Below are 17253 nucleotides of genomic sequence, written 5' to 3'. Positions count from 1 at the left end.
ATTTCAAAACTATGAAATAACACATATGGCATTAATTAAGTAACAACAACAATAACAACAACAACAACAACAAGTCAGTGGCTCTGAAATAGTTAGCAAGAACAGTGTTGTCAAGTGCATTTTTAAAACCCATTAAGCACCATGATGAAACTCTCATGAAGACCTTCCCTGGAAAAAAAAAATATATATATTTCTGCTGCAGAGAAGAAGTTCGTTTAGAGTCACCAGCCTAAATAATCACCATTTAACAACCAGAACCTCAGATTAGAATAGTTATGAAGGCATTACAGAGCATAAGTAGCACATACATCTCATTATCAACTGTTTAAAAAAGATTAGTGCAGATTTTGGATGCCTTCAGCATTGTTTTATAATGTGAAAAAGAAATTAATGGAATTACCATAGAATTAAAAGGTGTGTCCAAACCTTTGACTGCTAGTGTACCTAATTACTAAAACAAAGATGCTATTATGATATAACAGTTGAATCAATTACAGTATTGCAAATCATTATTATGAATGTTTTTAGAATGTTGCAAATTTTTTTTGCATTTTATTTTTTATGACGTTTTTGTTTTCAGAATTTTCAGAATCAATACTTGTGTAGTATTGAATAGACATAATGGTGCATATTAGCTGGATGATATTAGAAGGGAGACTGGAAACCTGTAAATTAAAATTTTTATCAATAAATTGACAACAAAAGTTATCTATGCATTATATCATAAAGACTGGACAACATAATCAGAATCATTACACTAAAAGACAGATAAGCATCAGCATTCATGTTTTCTAATTTCAAGGTTTTTGATGAATAAAATTAGTGAAATGTCTTCAATATCCCTTGCAGCCGCAATGTTTTAGGGCTTGTAAGACAAACCTTTATTGATTTCTCTATTTTCTACTTTCATCTTATTGTCCATGACTTTGCTCATTTATTTCATGCAACTTCAGGTGTCTTCCACGTGGTTACTAATGGGATGTTCCAATGCCTGTTTATCAACATTTATATATTGATGGATGTTTTTCGTAGTGGTGAAAGATTCTGAAATATTGATCAGGAAAGCCAAAGGGAAAACTCATTAAAATCCAAGTGGATGTTTCTGGAGCTAATCTTTCCCAAACATCTGGTGAACATATCAAACTATTTATTTGCATCATTTTGCTTATTACTGTATGTGAAGGTTTTCTGCAATTAAATTTGTTTCCTACAGTTAAATATTATTGAAAGCTTTTCTAAAAAACTACCTTAACATCGTAATCTAATAGATCAGACATGCAGTGATAGATTGCTGTACGGTTTTCATTAATTATACTTAATGCTTATGAAACCCTCAACATATATTAACATTTTAGAATATAATTAATGTTAATATTAGTATGGGATGTAAGCAATTTACTATATTTATTAAAGAAAGTGTTACAAACCAAGCTATGAACTGATGTATGTGGAATGCTAGCTTCAGCCCCAAGTTTATTAAGAAAACAAATAAATATATATATATATATATATATATATATATATATATATATATATATATATATATATATATATATATATATATATATATATATATACATAAATTAATAATCAATCAAAACTTTTTTTTTTTACTTGGTGACTTAGTACAAGTCAGCCAACCACATCCACTGCAGCTTATGTCACATGGCGCACTCAGAAAAAAGGTCCTATTTGCTAATGGCATTAAGGAGAGTCAAAGCCATTAGTCTTACCCAAGTCGAATGGCCGGTAGGTGGCTGTCACACCATCAAGATTTGACCCCTTAGTGTACTGAATTAAGGGTAAACCCTTTTCTTTTGCATCATGAATGATATATTTTATGGATGAGATGAAAGTCCTGAATCTGATGGACATAAACATGATTGAAGAGATGATTTTAATGATCATAAAAACGCAAATTAAAAAGATTTAGACTGAATATATGTTCATTCTAAGGTAAAGCAAAGAAATCTCTTATAGTCTGCATTAAGACAATATTATCAGATCTGCATAAATACCATACTGTATATTGCAGTGCTATGTACTGTAGAAACATTTTAAACTTCATATTCATTAGGGCGAACAGACTGTTATAGTATTATTTTGCTCATTTGAAAGATGCAAATCTTTAACAGCAGACACTGTTAGAACAGGCACTTTTTTGTTTTAAACAAGTTTTTTTTTTTTTGCATTTGTTGTCAAGTTTGCACGGATTTACCTACAGTATAAAACCTTAAATACATCAAAGCCTTCCCAAAATAACATACCAAATTAAATATCAGTTTATAATGACTCTCCGAATCACTGTTTAGGCACTTCTGTTGATTTCAGTTTGTCTGTATAATTTTAAACAGTACATTAATTATGCAAAAGGGTCTCTCAGGGGAATAATTAAACCCCCTTGTATCATTAAGTCATAAGGGGTTGCACTCAGCTACTCATGCTAATGTTAGAACCACTCGTAGCTACGATTGTACATATATTAAAGAAAAGTGCAGAATTATAAAATGTTTTCTTGTGTAATGTTAAACCTAGAACAGATTTGTGTTTTAATAATTGATGAATGTGTCAAATCAAAGCATCACTCCGGTGCTTTAATGCCTCGGTTTCATTTTAAAGTTAGGAACAGAACAGCTTTGGTAATTTAATATTTCTGCCAAATGAGTCCACTGGATCCACTGGGTTTGTATCTCAAGAATTGCTATAGTTTGTTAAGCCACGACAAAGTCACTCGCACTCAAATAACTAAACAGCAGGCTTGAACACAGCTTATGTGAATCTCTATATTCAAGAACCTGTTATGGTGAGATTTATGGTTTAATTTGGTTCAGACTGCATGTTTTCTCATTAACGTCGCTGATCTTACTAATTGGTGAAGGGTGAGAAAGTGTACAATTATACGCTTTATATCCATGCCCTCTGGGGTTCCTGGTGATAAACATTAACGAAGTTGGAAAAAAACATAAACCTTAATGTCCAGCATGCATCACTCTTGGGTTTAACTGGAAAGATTCAGTACTGTATTGATTAGTTTCTTTATGGCTCACTGTAGACAAATGAACTAAAGTCATTTTAAAGTTTATTGACTTCTAAAGATTTGCTACACATTTGTCTACAGCATATGCATCTGGAGTGACTGGTATTGTTAAATCGTCCTATTTCAGAACGAGTATTTTTCAGCCTTGGGGGGCAGTTGTGTAGATTTGACAGGATACATCGATAACTGTTCATCAGTATTGTCCATCTCCCCACAGGCAAATGCTCAAACTAGGTCTCATTAACATCCACTTGACCAGTCAATGACTGACTCTTGGGATGCTCATCCTTGGCACCTAAACCAATGCGCTACACTATATACTGCAGTATGCTTCTTTATGATGTGCTCAGAAGATGTCCTAAGGCAGAGTGTTGTTTCAGCAGTTTCAACAATAGTGCCTTTAAGGGAATATAATAGGTTTTTTCCATGCATTAATAATTGTGTCTTTATATCTTATGGGAAAGGTCCAAAAACCACCATGAACACATCAGAAGAAAGACACATTGATAAGGACATTTAAAAGAGTGTTAGATGAGAGCATGGGTTTATTGTGGAAAATAATTTATTACATGGGTCATTACATGATATGAGTTAACTAAGATTGTTCTGTAACAATAAAACAACATAGCTACACAATTACAAACACTAAAAGACAACATGCATTCTACATTAAGGAAATTTAACAGTGTATTTTGAGATAAAGCTGTTCAATAAAGTTATAGAAAATGCAAAATATATTTTTCAAATTTCCATTTTCAATTATTTACGGCATTAATGTACAAACTTTAACTGAACAGTCTTGCTGCTTAGATATACCTTTCATCATATGAGAATAGTGTTAAGGAACAGACATATTTGCTGTAGATATACAGTATAAGAAATATGAGCAAGGACTCTAATATTTTGTATATCATGCTTATTAGTTTAGTGCGGATAAAATACTTACACGCTTACTAAAAGAAATGCATTTGTGTGTGCGTGTGTGTGAGATCATGTTGATAAACATGCTGAAATGAGAACTCAAGACAGCTCTCCTCCAGTGAGTTCCTCAGATGCACTTCAGCAGGAATGAGTTGCAGTAGGAGCCTCGGCCACATTCACACAGCTGCCCGAAGCGAGGACCAAACCTCATCGCACAGCGGGAGCCGACTGCACACTGAGGAACCAATAGAAAAAACCCAATTCTTTATTAATACACACATATATATTGCATGGAAATGATTCAAAAAGATTTTTTTTTTATCTATATAAAAATCTATACATCTATAGAAGGATACATTACAATCATGACAGCATGATTAGCAAATGTAAAATTGGGAAATTTTTTTAACCTTTTGGTAGATTATCAGTTGGTCTGGGGTATGTCTTGACGTTAAATAACATTTCCAGATTTGGTTAAAACATACAAAACATTAGAGCCACGTTTTTTTTTTTGTTGTTTTTTTTCTTCTTCCTCTTCTTCTTCTTTTTTTATAATAAAAATAGAAATAATGGTCACTCCAATGTCCCTAAAAGAGTATACGTTTTGCATTTGTTGACAAATAAAATAGCTGGGAGTTATGCACTCCTTCTTATATGTACGTTAATGTCCATTGTAGTAGGTTATATCTGACAAGCTCAAAGTTTACTAATCAATTGTATTATGCTTAAAGGAGTGTTATAAGAAGAAGAATGAGAAAGGGGGAGAAAAAAATTACCGTTGGAATGACGCGTTTCTCTGTTGACGGAAATCTGTTCTGAAGCCTCGACAGAAGTTCCTCCATCACTTCAACCTGTGCAAATGAAAAACAACCCAAAAAATTTCTTAGGCATTTAAATCCCTGTGCATTCACTTACTTTAAATACATTTGCAATGTATTGCATCCTGTAAAAGAGCAAAAAAGTGATGACTATAAATTCACTTAAAGTTTGTGCAAATGAGTAACATCATGCAAATATGCTGTATATTTTTAAGAGCCAGACTTCTCCACTAAATACATGATCCTGATGCTGAATTTTAAATATCTGTATTTGTACGTACCATCCCCTCGTCAGGGTTTACATCAGAGTTCTGCAAATCCTCTGCAGATATCTCAGATAAATGTTGTCCATTGCACGTGATGGAAGACAGAGTGATGAGTAGCACACCGATCACAATCCCTGAGCTCTCCATGGTTCTGAGACAGCAGCAGCAGGGATGAGTAAGGAAACTGGATGGCAGTTTCTCTCAAACCCAGAGCTAGCTTTATAACCAGATATGTCCTGCCCTCTAGGCTGAGCAATAAACCCAAATGTCCCACCCCTCCGATTTGTTAAGGGGTTTTTAATAAATAAAACTGTTTCTCACAGATCTGTAGGGGATAAAAAAAAATCTGCATACACTTCACTAAAACTAAGAGCCTTTAGTCATTAAAAACAAAATGACAAAAAAAAAAATCATAGCCAACTCTTTAGTTGAATAAAACATGGCATGACAACATATGTGTGGGAATAGTGTGTATACAGGAGTTGAATTTAATACAATAATCAATTTTTTTTTTCAGTTTAAAATTCTTCATAACCCAGAGTTACAAATAAGTATTTTACATTCTACATTATTTATTAGTTTTCAATAAGGAAGTAAATAATATTTGATTAAACAATGCCTTTTAGTGATTTAATAAAACACCCCATGAGAGACTGAACCCATACCCTGATGGATGGTTTGTATTCACCAGTGACTGTGTGAATCTCAAGGCATTGCTCTCTAAATTCCAACATTATATAGACTTTATAACAGGAAGAGCAAACATGCCGGTTGGCACATTTTCAGCAAGAGGGCAAATAAGTACAGAGCATTACTGACTAGTTTTATCAGCAAGGGAATTGATGACATCACAGTCTCGAAGACCAACAGCACCACACACTTCAAAAGCATGATTATTAACACCCATTTCCAGGACAGGACTGCTGCGGGACACAGTGCATGTGGTCTATGTTGCAGGCTCTCCAGGCCATCATCGACTACAGGACCACATCCTTTTTTGCTGCTCATGCACCATTAGGAGGTGACATAACACACTCAGAGGAAAGCACTGTCCGCCCCTCGGCTAGTGCGAGATCACAGATGGGGTGGACAGAAATACTTTGCACAAATGACAGGAATACACACAAAACAAGAAACTCATTTACACCTACATACAATCCAGAACAGATGATGAACCTACTAAACCACACCTTAAACTGAACAATACCCAAATTTAATAATTTAAATTTAAATTACTTTATTTGGAATGGGAAATGCCCCAGCCTTATAAAATCGCAAAAACCTGTAAGTCCAGAGGTTCTCCCCATGCCAAACTTTTATCTTTTTGTCTTCACAACTTAGCCTACGGATCACTACCCCGGGCTCGAATGACACTGAGCTTTCTTTTTCTCTTCAGCAAATTCACTTTGCCACTGCTTAGGCCACACGTAAAGACAAATCATACTGTACATAACATAATTTTGATCAACTTAATACTTAACTGTGGGTGAATTTTAAGTTTGTGTTTTTTTGGTGCACCATTATTTTTTATACCGTAAGTTCTAAAAGATAATTAAATTTTTTTGGTATTGCAACACACTGATTGTCTGTAGTATAAAAAAAAGAATCCTTGTGGAATACTGGATACTGGTAAACATTTCAATATTCCTCTATTATCCACTCCATTACACAGATATTTGCATTAAAAGCCACAAGATTGCCTTTTTTATGACATACTACTGTATTTAGATGAGAAATTTTCTTTTTTTCAGGTGTGTTCCTAATTTTACATGTTATTGCTGAGATTTGTGGATTTTAAATAAAATAATTAGTCATTGCTTCTAAATGTTTTAAAAATGTACAAAATCAGAAATAATAATAATAATATTAATAATAATAATAAATAGTATGCAAGCAACAATGAGTGAGCCCAAGCACATTGCGCCATTGCCTCCAGGGTGCACATACAACCTGTGTGCCTTTTGAGTGTGTTAAGATCTACAAAAAGCCATCGAGGCCCGGGTGCACCGCACAACTTGCACACTTCACACAATATGACGTGATAGGGTTGATGTCAGCTTGGGCCTTAATATTTGTCATGTCAACTGTATGCATGTGTGTGTGTGTGTGTGTGTGTGTGTGTGTGTGTGTGTGTGTGTGTGTATGTGAGTGGTAACATTTGTGATGTGTACATGTGTAGAATAGGCTGCAGATGCTGGAAAAAAGCATTACACTATGAACTCAGCAGAAGTTTAAGGCACAAAATTTTGCATCCTCAATGTCTTTAGATCACAAAGGCCCGGTTTAGTGGTGATCGTATAAATTCCCTAGGAGAATTATATCAAAATCCATTGTGTGCGTTTTGGCAAACGACCCAAAATAACTGACTTCCTGTTGAATCGAGCTCAGGACATGCAGTATGAAAGTTGTTTAGCTCAATGAGCTCTAAATGGTTACAGAGTCTCTTGTGCATACGTGCAAGTTTGTATGAGCTTAGCAGCAAAATCTTATGTGAGGGCCCCTGAGGGCCCCGGGGCACCTGATTCTCAGGCATCCTAATGGCAGCAGATTCCAACCTGTCTGCCAATTCTCAAGAGTTTTTGAGCATGTTAAGGCCCCCAAAAAGCCCAAACGGATGGAAAAAAATCCTTAGTAAAACAAGAGCATTCTGCTTGGGCCATAATAATATTATTAATAAAATTATAAAACAATTGCATTTGCAAGCCATGTGGAAATAAGACAAGACGCTCATTTGTGTACCATGAGGAGACAACCTCCGTTTCTTTTTCTCCACTTCCAAGAACTTTCCTTGCAATCACTGTTTACTTCTATCATTATAAGTCTACTTTTTGTGCTAGGATGACTGGCTAGACATTTTTAGAAACAATAATGCCACCTGTAAAAAAAACAACCTTCCCTGTGTTTGATCATACTTAGTAGTCTAGTAACCCCAGTGTAAGGATCTACAGTATTCAATGACGGAAACTACAAAGCACTATTGTAAGTTGCTCTGGATAAAAGTGTCTGCCCAATGCCTAAATGTAAACTAGAAAGTATTTTCTAACAAAGTACGTTCACAAATAATCTTGAAATATTTATTATGCTATTCCACAGACAAAAATCAAGATAATTCAAATAAATTAAACTACTCTATGAACCTTTTCCTAAATGCTACACATTCTTAAATCTTCACTCTCAAATGAGACACTTTGCCTTTACTCTTAAAAAGGAATGGACAGACGCTATTGAAGAAACTGAAGAGATAAAGCAGATTTGAACATGATTTTAAACTTTAATCAACTTTTAATTAACAGCATAAGGCCTTCACATGTATTAAACCACTGTAACTGTTGACAGACTATACGGTCCTGGTTCAAACCTGGGCTTGGGTTATTGCAATTGCCTGTTCTGAGTTTTGCATGCTTTGGTAGTGTTTGGTAAGGTTTTGCAATATTTGCCATTAGCTAGAGTTTGACTCGCAAATACCCTAGCCAGTTGTGCTAGTTAGTGGAATTTATGGTAATCAGCCTGAAATTAGCAAAGAAAGCAGGCTTACATAGAGTTCATGTCTTCTTTGATGGCAAAGTAAGTATAATTAAGCATAATATATGAAGTATAGTAAAGAAGTACTATTTGGGTGGGGTTTTTGTTTGGTATCAAAGAGGAAGAGAAATCAGTGATACACATTATACATACAATTGTGTCTAAGCATTTGGACAGTGGACCCATTCATCCATTGTCTATTAACTAATTAAGCCATAAGTCCATCCATGCAAACATTCACATGCACACTGGACAGATTAAGATTGAAAACAGCTCAATTTTTAAAGTTTTTTTTTTTTTTTTTTTTTTTTTACAAACCTGAATCTTTGACACTGTTGACAATTTCTGTAAGCTTGTGTCTGTTGTAGTCCATCCAACTCAAGGTCATATTTTTTTTTGTAGCCTGAGGTTTTTCTGCTCACTAAAATGAGTGAGATCATTAATATTATGTGAACTGCTGTGTGTGAAGAGGGTTTTATTTCTCTAGGGGTCGCCACATCAAATCATTTGCTTTCCAAAATCTGGTGCAGGTTTTATACACAATATCCTTCTATCCACAACCCTCCCCTTTTTTGCAAACCAGGCTTGGGGAACAATACTGCGTGCAGTCTTTGGGTTGTATGGGGTGTAGGGTTAAAGGTCTTGCTTAAAGATGCAACAGTGGCAGCCCGTCAGTGGTTGGGCTCAAACCCCTGACCTTCTGATCAGTAACCCAGAGGCTCAACCACCTGAAACACCACTGTCCCAGTTTTGGAAAATGTAAAAGATCACACTTTTTCTTTCTTTCCTTCTGGTATTAGAAGTGAGAATTAAATAATGTTCTTGACAATTCCATCCATCTTTTTTTGTATTGTACAGATCAACAGGAGAGTCTAGGGACCACTAGGTACTGTACAGTATAGCACCTCTTCCTGTGTTGTGTGTGTGTGTTTTTTTTTTTTTTTTCCTCCAGCTTGGTCAGAAGAGGGCGTTGTAACTTTAGTTTGAGCTCTTTTTGATGGGTGTTTCCTGGAGTGCGTAACTTCAGGATTTAGGCAGGAACCCACTTTTCACACACACACCCAGGACATCAGGGAGGGTTTGGTTTGGAAGAGAGAGAGAAGAGAGAGAGAGAGAGAGAAAAGTTTTTGCGACTGTGCTGTGAGGAAGACCTGAGGAGGCCAGAGGAGACCTCCGACACCCGACTTAAAGGAAATACTACAGAAATATAAGAAGCAGAGAGACTCTGAGGATTTTTGTGTGAACTTCTGTCCAAACATGTCAACTTCAGATGAAGCAGACGGGCTGCGGCCGCGTTATGGCTGTGAGTACTCTTAATGCCTTGCTGGGGTTTTTTTTTTTTTTTTTTTTTTTTAGAGATAGCGTGTACTCTCTGCGTTTTTAACATTTTCTTACTGAGCCACAAAATCAGTCGGGTCATAGACGCACTATACAGGTTCGGAGAGTTAAAATAAAGCTGTATTGTTTTTCTTATTGTTTTTGTTTTACTAAGCGTCCTGTTTTTTTTTTTTGTTTTTTTTTTTGCTAAATTACATCTTTGCGCTCGGGTTGTGACTGCATCAGCGTGCTGAAACACTTCCGCATTTTACTAAACCTCCTGAGCATTTACATCTAAAGTGTGCGTTAATCTACCGTATTTACCTACTAAATCACTTCACAGTGTAGATCAAAGTATTTCCATATCGTGTTTATTCTAATTGTTGCAACAATGTAAAATGTTTAATGACGTATTCGTGCTGTTTGTTACAATTTATGACATCAAAGCGCGCACCAGAGCAACTTTGTAACAGATAGTTTTATAGATTAATAAAATTCTTTATATTATTATTATTATTATTATTATTATTATGTCTCCCTCACCTGGAAACCTTTTTTTATTTATTAATTTAATTTAATTTTAGAATTTTCTTTAAAAGCACATGAATGGTTCCCAAGGCACAAGGACTTACCCTCCCTTTTTTTCTCTTAAATTTAAGATTAAAGGTTCAACCCGTGATTGATTTGTAGCTACCATTCCAGAGACAAGCACAAGTACGCTTCTGTATCTTTATCTCTTGATTAAGTTGAGATAACTGGAAATAGCCTGAGGAGATCTCTGCTTTTATAGGGTAAAACTGATGCTCCATGAACGTGTGCACTTCGAGTACCGCTCAGGACATACTGAAAGAACATTAACATGGGGGACACGTCATTACTCAGCATTCTGCAGGGTGGTGGAGAGTAGTAGTAGTAGAAGCAGCAGTAGTAGTAGTGGTGGTGGTAAGGAGGAGGAGGATGATGATGATGAAAGGTCAGCTTGAAGCTGCATAGATAATATATCATCTTAGATAATAAATAGTGTAAGTAGTGTTTACGCTCAGGGCCAGCTCTGAAAGGAAAAGCTAATCTTTATCTCGTGTTGTGAAAAGTAAAAAACTAACAAACAAACTTATCTGTTTACTTCTTTTTGTTTATGTTTTTTTTTAAGTGGAGCAATTTACAATTGAAGTGAAGGGGAATCATTTGATGAAGGGACACGCATTCCTGTGTCTCTTCTCTCAGTCTGTCTCCTTGATTCTTTTCTTCACGTCCTCCTCTCTCTATGTCTCCCTGACTCTTCTCTCTGTCTGTTTCTCCATCTTCCTCCACTTTGTTCTGCATTTGTCTTTCTGCTTTGTGCCTGTCTTTCTCTTCTTACTGTTCCTATTGGTCTAGTTTTTATTTATCTTTCGTCTGTGGCCGATCTCTCTTCTCTATGTCTGTGTTGTTTTTTTGCCCTCGTGTCTGTCTGTCTGTCTGTTTTTCTCTTCTATCAGCCCGCCTTTCCCCTCTCTTTCTCTGAGTCGGTCTATTGATGTCTTTCTCTTCTCTCCTTGACAGTCTTTCTGTCTTTCTTTTTTCTCTGTCTCTTCATGTCTGTCTGTCTCATCAGTTTTCAATGTTAACATTCGCAATCTCCTTAGTGCAATTAATCATTCTATTTATTAGATATTTTTTATTTATGAAAAATAATTCAAGATATTACAACTTGTTTTGCCAATTTTCTTAAGAAACTCTACCTTGGCCATATCCATCACGCTTTCCTACATCTCTGTTTCCTCAAAGAACCTTATAGACAGACGTCTGTGTTTTTGCCAAGTTCTTTTGAACATGCTGATAAGCTGTGTTATCGCAGCTCTACAGTGTGAGTTGCAGTGTAATAAATTTGATTTTGACTGCCTTTGCACAAGCCCTTAAATCATTTTAGTATGCAGGAACTGAAAACCACCAACACTGCCGCTAAAAATGTATCAGCATTTCATACGGTATGAGAGAAAATCAGGTATATAACTCGAGATAGAGACTTTATACACTGATGTCCACTGTGGAGGACCAGTACACATGGTTTTGTGTTTGTTCTTGGTGTCTGATCTCTTCTCGCTCTGTCCCGCAGCTGTGCTGGATGGCGTGGAGCGGCTCACGGCCGAGGAGATGGACGAGCGGCGACAGCAGAACATGGCCTACGAGTACTTGTGCCACCTGGAGGAGGCCAAACGGTAAATATCATTTTATCCCAGCAAAACTGAATCTTTTATTTATTTATTTTCATTTACTTATTTTGGTAAAGCCAGCTTGGCACCACCATTGGCATTTATTGTAGCAGAATGTTTATGCTAACTGCTATGGCTCTGCTCAAACCTATGCTAGACTGATTTATGTTAAACAGTTCCTTTGTGCTTCAAGATCATAGTCCTTAAATAGCACTTGTTGCAATCTAGCAGGATTTGTGATAGCTAGCGGTGTTGCATTGGGGATGGTTGCGTCACAGTTCCAGGGTCTCAGAGCTCAGCATGGGTGTCCTCTATGATCTCTGGTTCTGTCCTGTCTCTCAAAAACATGTTGTTAGCATAGTGTCCTGAGATAAATCAGAGCCCCATCCGGGGTGTTTTCCCGCCGTGTACCCGGATCCACTATGACGCTGAGCAGGATAAAACCATAACTGAAGATGCATGAATGAAAACCAGAAATTTCTAATAACTAAGACATGTTTGGTCTGTGAAGTTTTGCATTGAGCTACGCTACAAGGCTATTGTCTGTCTGTGGGTACGTGATGTTATCAAGGGAAACCTAGACCAGAAAATCTTTAAAACACAGGACTTGGCCAGGGTACACCATTAGTGCATAAGCGTATCTACAAAATAAGTTAATATTGAGCTGCTATTGTTATAATTACGAGTTACTTAAATTTGGTTGAGATCTGAGGAAGTCTGATGTTCCTGCATGAAAAAAGTTTAAAGTAGAGCCTGCTTTTTTTCCCCCTAAATAACACTATTCCTGATCCTGTGGTCAGTGTGCATCACATGGACCCTTCTTGCTGTAGAATGCGAGTACGTTATGGTTTGAAAGTGAAGACTTTAAGCTAATATTAGCATCTGATGGTGTGACTTGGAGTACCAGTATTAACATCTGTAATCAGTATTGTGATTTATTTATTTTTATTAGTATTTTTTTAACCAGTAACTTCTTTAGAATGCAGACAATCTGTGTAGAGGATAACGTGTCAGTCAATGCTGGTCTCACACACACACACACACACATGTGAGTTATAAGAGGAAGTGAGTCACACTCTGTTGATTTTCAGTATCTTTCTGGGTAACCATAGAAACCCTTGGTTGTCATAGCGACTGGTTCCGGTGTCTGTGTGTTAGAGGTGGTGAGTGTGCAAGGAGGTGGAGAAAGAGAGAGAGATCTACATATTATAGCATGCACTTCATTCCTCTGCTGCTTAAACATGAATTATTAATATTAAGAATTTAAAAGACTGTTTCATGAAAGAGGAAACTTATCCTGTTTTACATTTGCATCAAATGTCATCAGTCAACCAAAACATATTTAAAGTTTGACATTTGGCTTTTAAAACAGGATGTTCAAGTCAAACCGGGACTTGTGAATTAAGGCATGAAACAGATTGACATTTACAGAAGATTTTAAAGAAAAGCATTTTAACGATGTCAATGTTTTAAAGAAGCCAGTATCTCTACTTACGCTAGGTTTAAAGAAACTAAGTTACGGTAGATGATTATTCCAGCCAAGGTGGCTTGGAGCCCACTGCAGTCGTTCCTGTGAACATTCAACAAGTGGAACACCTGATTCTTGAACCGATAAATTGTGGCCTGCTTGCGGAAGAGATACAGTTGTCTGTGGGAACTGTACACACACTTATTCACACACACCACTTGCACATTACAGGAAATCAGCTGCGAGGTATTGCCACATCCTATGAGAGTCCTGACCTGAGTCCAATCCATTTCCAAATGTTTGGGGCTTTAAAGGAGTTCCTGGGAGGCCAGAGCTTCTGATGTGAAGCATCCAATTCTGATGGTATCCAAGCACTACTCAAACGCTAAAGTGCATCACTATAGCAGCGGATTATACAGAGAAATAATTTTGTTCTGTTATTCTGCACAATCAAAAGTCCCGATTTGACTTGAACACCTGTGGTATTTTTTATTCAATCGGTCACCCTCCATCTTTTTATTTAGATCACGTGTGTAAATCTTTATATACTTTATTTAAATCATGGCTTAGCTCCAATTCCCACTTCAGGCCGCGAGTGGCCGGAGCTTAGAAAGTGAAATTATGGTACCAAATTATGCCGCATTATACATGATGGAGCTTGCTTATCTTTGATGGAAAAGCACGTCGGCAAGTTTGCATGATACTCCAAGGTTTTTGAGACTTATTTATTGGCACATACTTCTGTAAAAGTGTTTTTTTTTTTTTCGGTGAGATAGACATCTATTATGTGTGAACTACAGTAAGATCGTAGATGTACTGAAAATGTAAATTAGCAAATGTCAGACACCAAACGTCTCGGCTGATCAGGAAATAGTGAACTTTTTTTTTTTTTTTTTTTTTTTTAAACTGCGTAGAAAAAAATGATGTATTGATTGTGATGTGTGTGTGTGGATTGTATTTAATGCAGCACAGCGCATGATTAAACAGATATTCACTGTTGGCTTTTTAAAATTGTTCATTAAAATGCATTTCTGTCTCTTATCTATTTTAAACCTGATCATGTTTTCTACTCTTATCTTTTTTGTGTCTTGCTTTCACAACTTCTCCATTTCTTTGGATTCCCCCCTGGAGCGACCTCTGCAGCTGTATAATCGGTTACTGTTGTAAACACATTAGGTTGCTACACTACCTCTGTAACGTCCCCTAGCAAGTACTTAATGTGATCATGCATGAAGGCGATCAGACTTACGGAAAACCATGACAATGCTGACAGAAGTAGCTGTGTGTTTAAGCTAAGCAGCACGGATAACTGACTGTGATAAATATTGACAATGTAAACATTTTTGGAAAGTCACCTTGTGCAACCACCAACATTTTGTGCAAATAATTTTTTTTTAAAAACAATATTCTTTTTAATCACGTTGGCTTTTTTTTTAAAGTCTTTCTAAGATTGTCTGCTTTCCCATAAGGTTTGGCCTTGGAATCTGGAACTCACCCAGTATGTGGTCATGCGTAATGTTTTGCATGTTAGTATGAAGAGAATTAGCCTGCAGGTGCAATAAGAACAAGAAACAAAGAGCCTGCGTGCAGCGTTACTCGCTGTAAGCCGAGTCCATAAATAGGTGTGGAATTTCTAGCGCTAACGTCAGTGACGTCTGTTTTGTGATTTGTTGCACCCTCCATCTTGCTTGTTGTCAGCTAACCGTGTGATGCAAATCAATCTGTTTTGTTATCGTTGTTCTTTCTATGTGCAAAAGGGAAACCCTGGTTAGTCGATAGCTGTAATATTTGAATACGACTTGAACGCCGTTTTAGATACTGTAGTGATTAAATAACGCTCATTGTTCTATATAAGAATAGAGCGTTCAAAACTAGCGTAGGAAATGTGGTGGCGTTTATTGTGACTGGGGTGTGAGCGGAGGACGGATGTTTATGCTTCCTTTTCGTGTGCATCATTGTTGGCAAAGATTTGTACGAGAATCGGTATAGGTATCCAGTCATATTGAAGTTCTAGTCATATCACGATCCTCACGGCAAGAATGTGGCTCAGTTTTAATTTTTTAACACGGTATTTAGAAAATGACAGTTATGCTGACTTTTTTTTTTTTTTTTTTTTGCAATTCTTCATTGAAATTTATTAAGAGATGCAGCTTTTGAAATGTTGCAAACTTCACATAGGAAAGTTTGTAATCGAGCAACACATTTAACGTTGTGGAATGTCTATAAAGCAAGCTAGTTCCTGTTATCTCTTATACGGACGTCCCACCCTGGTAAATCTCATTTATGGAAGATTATCCCCCTCCTCCCTGGGCACACCCACCATGATTAATGAATTATCTTTTAAGATCTGTTATCATTATCTTTAACACTGGCCTGAGTGTTTACATAGCTGGAATGGCAGGTTGCGTTCTAACCTGTACGATGTAACTTACACCTCGGCTCTTGTGTCGAATACCCGAGCAGGTGTGATTAACCTAATAACCTCATATTTTGTGCTTCCAAAAAGGAATAAAAGCATAAAAAATATCCTGATGTTATACTTATTATAGTGTTTGTATAAAACTTTATACAGTAATACTTTTGGAGGGATGTGGGGGCCTGGAGCCCACCTATCCCAGGTGAGTCCATCCTGTATGTAGGTATCAGAACACTCATGCAGTGTATGGGGCTTAGAATGCAAAGAATTCCATATTGTATTCTGTATTTGGCCTTTAAGTTCCCCAGATCTCAGTCTGATCGAGCATCTGTAGAATGTCCTGGACAAACAAGTGTGATCCATGGAGGCCACACCTTATAGGATCTGCTAGACACTACAGCACACCTTCAGATGTCATGCCTCATTAGTGTGTATAGCAGCTGTGAATAATTTTCATTTTCTCTTCCTTGATAGAAAAAATAAAACTCGTTGGTCATGTTAGTGAAAACGTCTTTGTTTGTACGTCTCTCTCATGGAGGGAAACTGACTGACTATCCTGACACTGGAGACTCATTCCATAAACCTATAAAGGCGTTAAAGGGATATAAAGAAAAAATAACATATAAGAAATCAATTATTATATAGGACAAAAAAAATTAAAGGAAACTTCGATTAAAAACATGATTTAAGTCCCGCCTTCACCCTCTAGGCTTCTAACCGATAACACACAAGACTGGATTTTTTTAACCAATCATAATGCAGAAAGTGATGAAAGACAAATTTGCTAACGATTTGTCTCAGTTTTATTTATTTACTAATTTCCTTTACAAAGAAATAAACAAAATCAAAATTGACCCGGGTATTCTCTCACCCATCTTGGTATCTTGGTTAACTTTAGCTAACTCGGTTAACGTTAAAGTGCCACTGATTCTGTTCCGTCCATGAAGCTGTGTTTGAGTCAATCAGCTAAGGGTAAGTCATAGCGAGAAGTTTGTTGGGTGGTTTTGGTGGGTAGCTTGGCATGCGACGTGTGTGGTGTCGGCAATCAGGCCACCCGATAGTCAGAATACTGCACGAGACCTTTCATTTTGCTTCATGGTAAATACTGGTTGCAGTATACACAGAAATGTTGGAACAGGAAGGGGTGGGCCCTAACCTGTTCCCACAAAGTTAGGAGCATGAAATTGTCCAAAATGTCTTGGTATGCTGAAACATTAAGACGTCCTTTCATTAGAATTAAGGCGCCACGTCCAACTCCTGATAAACAAACCCACACCAGTTCCACCAGCTCCAGCG

General features: G+C 36.8%; 2 protein-coding genes across 2 annotated transcripts in view; one reads left to right on the top strand and one right to left on the bottom strand.

Annotated features, from left to right (window-relative positions):
* Nucleotides 1–3785: 3785 nt before the first annotated feature.
* On the bottom strand, nt 3786–5216 carry cartl (cocaine- and amphetamine-regulated transcript-like). Its single transcript, XM_053493341.1, has 3 exons — nt 5058–5216; nt 4735–4809; nt 3786–4193 (listed from the first exon to the last, which is right to left on the bottom strand). Exons 1-3 carry the CDS (start codon nt 5187–5189, stop codon nt 4086–4088), a joined length of 315 nt encoding a protein of 104 aa, XP_053349316.1. The 5' UTR covers nt 5190–5216; the 3' UTR covers nt 3786–4085.
* A 4397-nt stretch (nt 5217–9613) lies between these two features.
* The window catches only part of iqgap1 (IQ motif containing GTPase activating protein 1), a 39935-nt gene continuing 32295 nt past the window's right edge, over nt 9614–17253 (top strand). The window contains exons 1-2 of the mRNA XM_053491815.1: nt 9614–9867; nt 11977–12079. Coding sequence (XP_053347790.1) covers nt 9822–9867; nt 11977–12079 — 149 coding nt within the window. The 5' untranslated portion in view covers nt 9614–9821. The remainder of the gene's footprint in view (nt 9868–11976; nt 12080–17253) is intronic.

This window comes from Clarias gariepinus, chromosome 3 (genome assembly GCF_024256425.1).
Source record: "Clarias gariepinus isolate MV-2021 ecotype Netherlands chromosome 3, CGAR_prim_01v2, whole genome shotgun sequence".
NCBI lineage: Eukaryota > Metazoa > Chordata > Actinopteri > Siluriformes > Clariidae > Clarias > Clarias gariepinus.
This window is presented reverse-complemented; position numbering and strand designations above follow the sequence as displayed.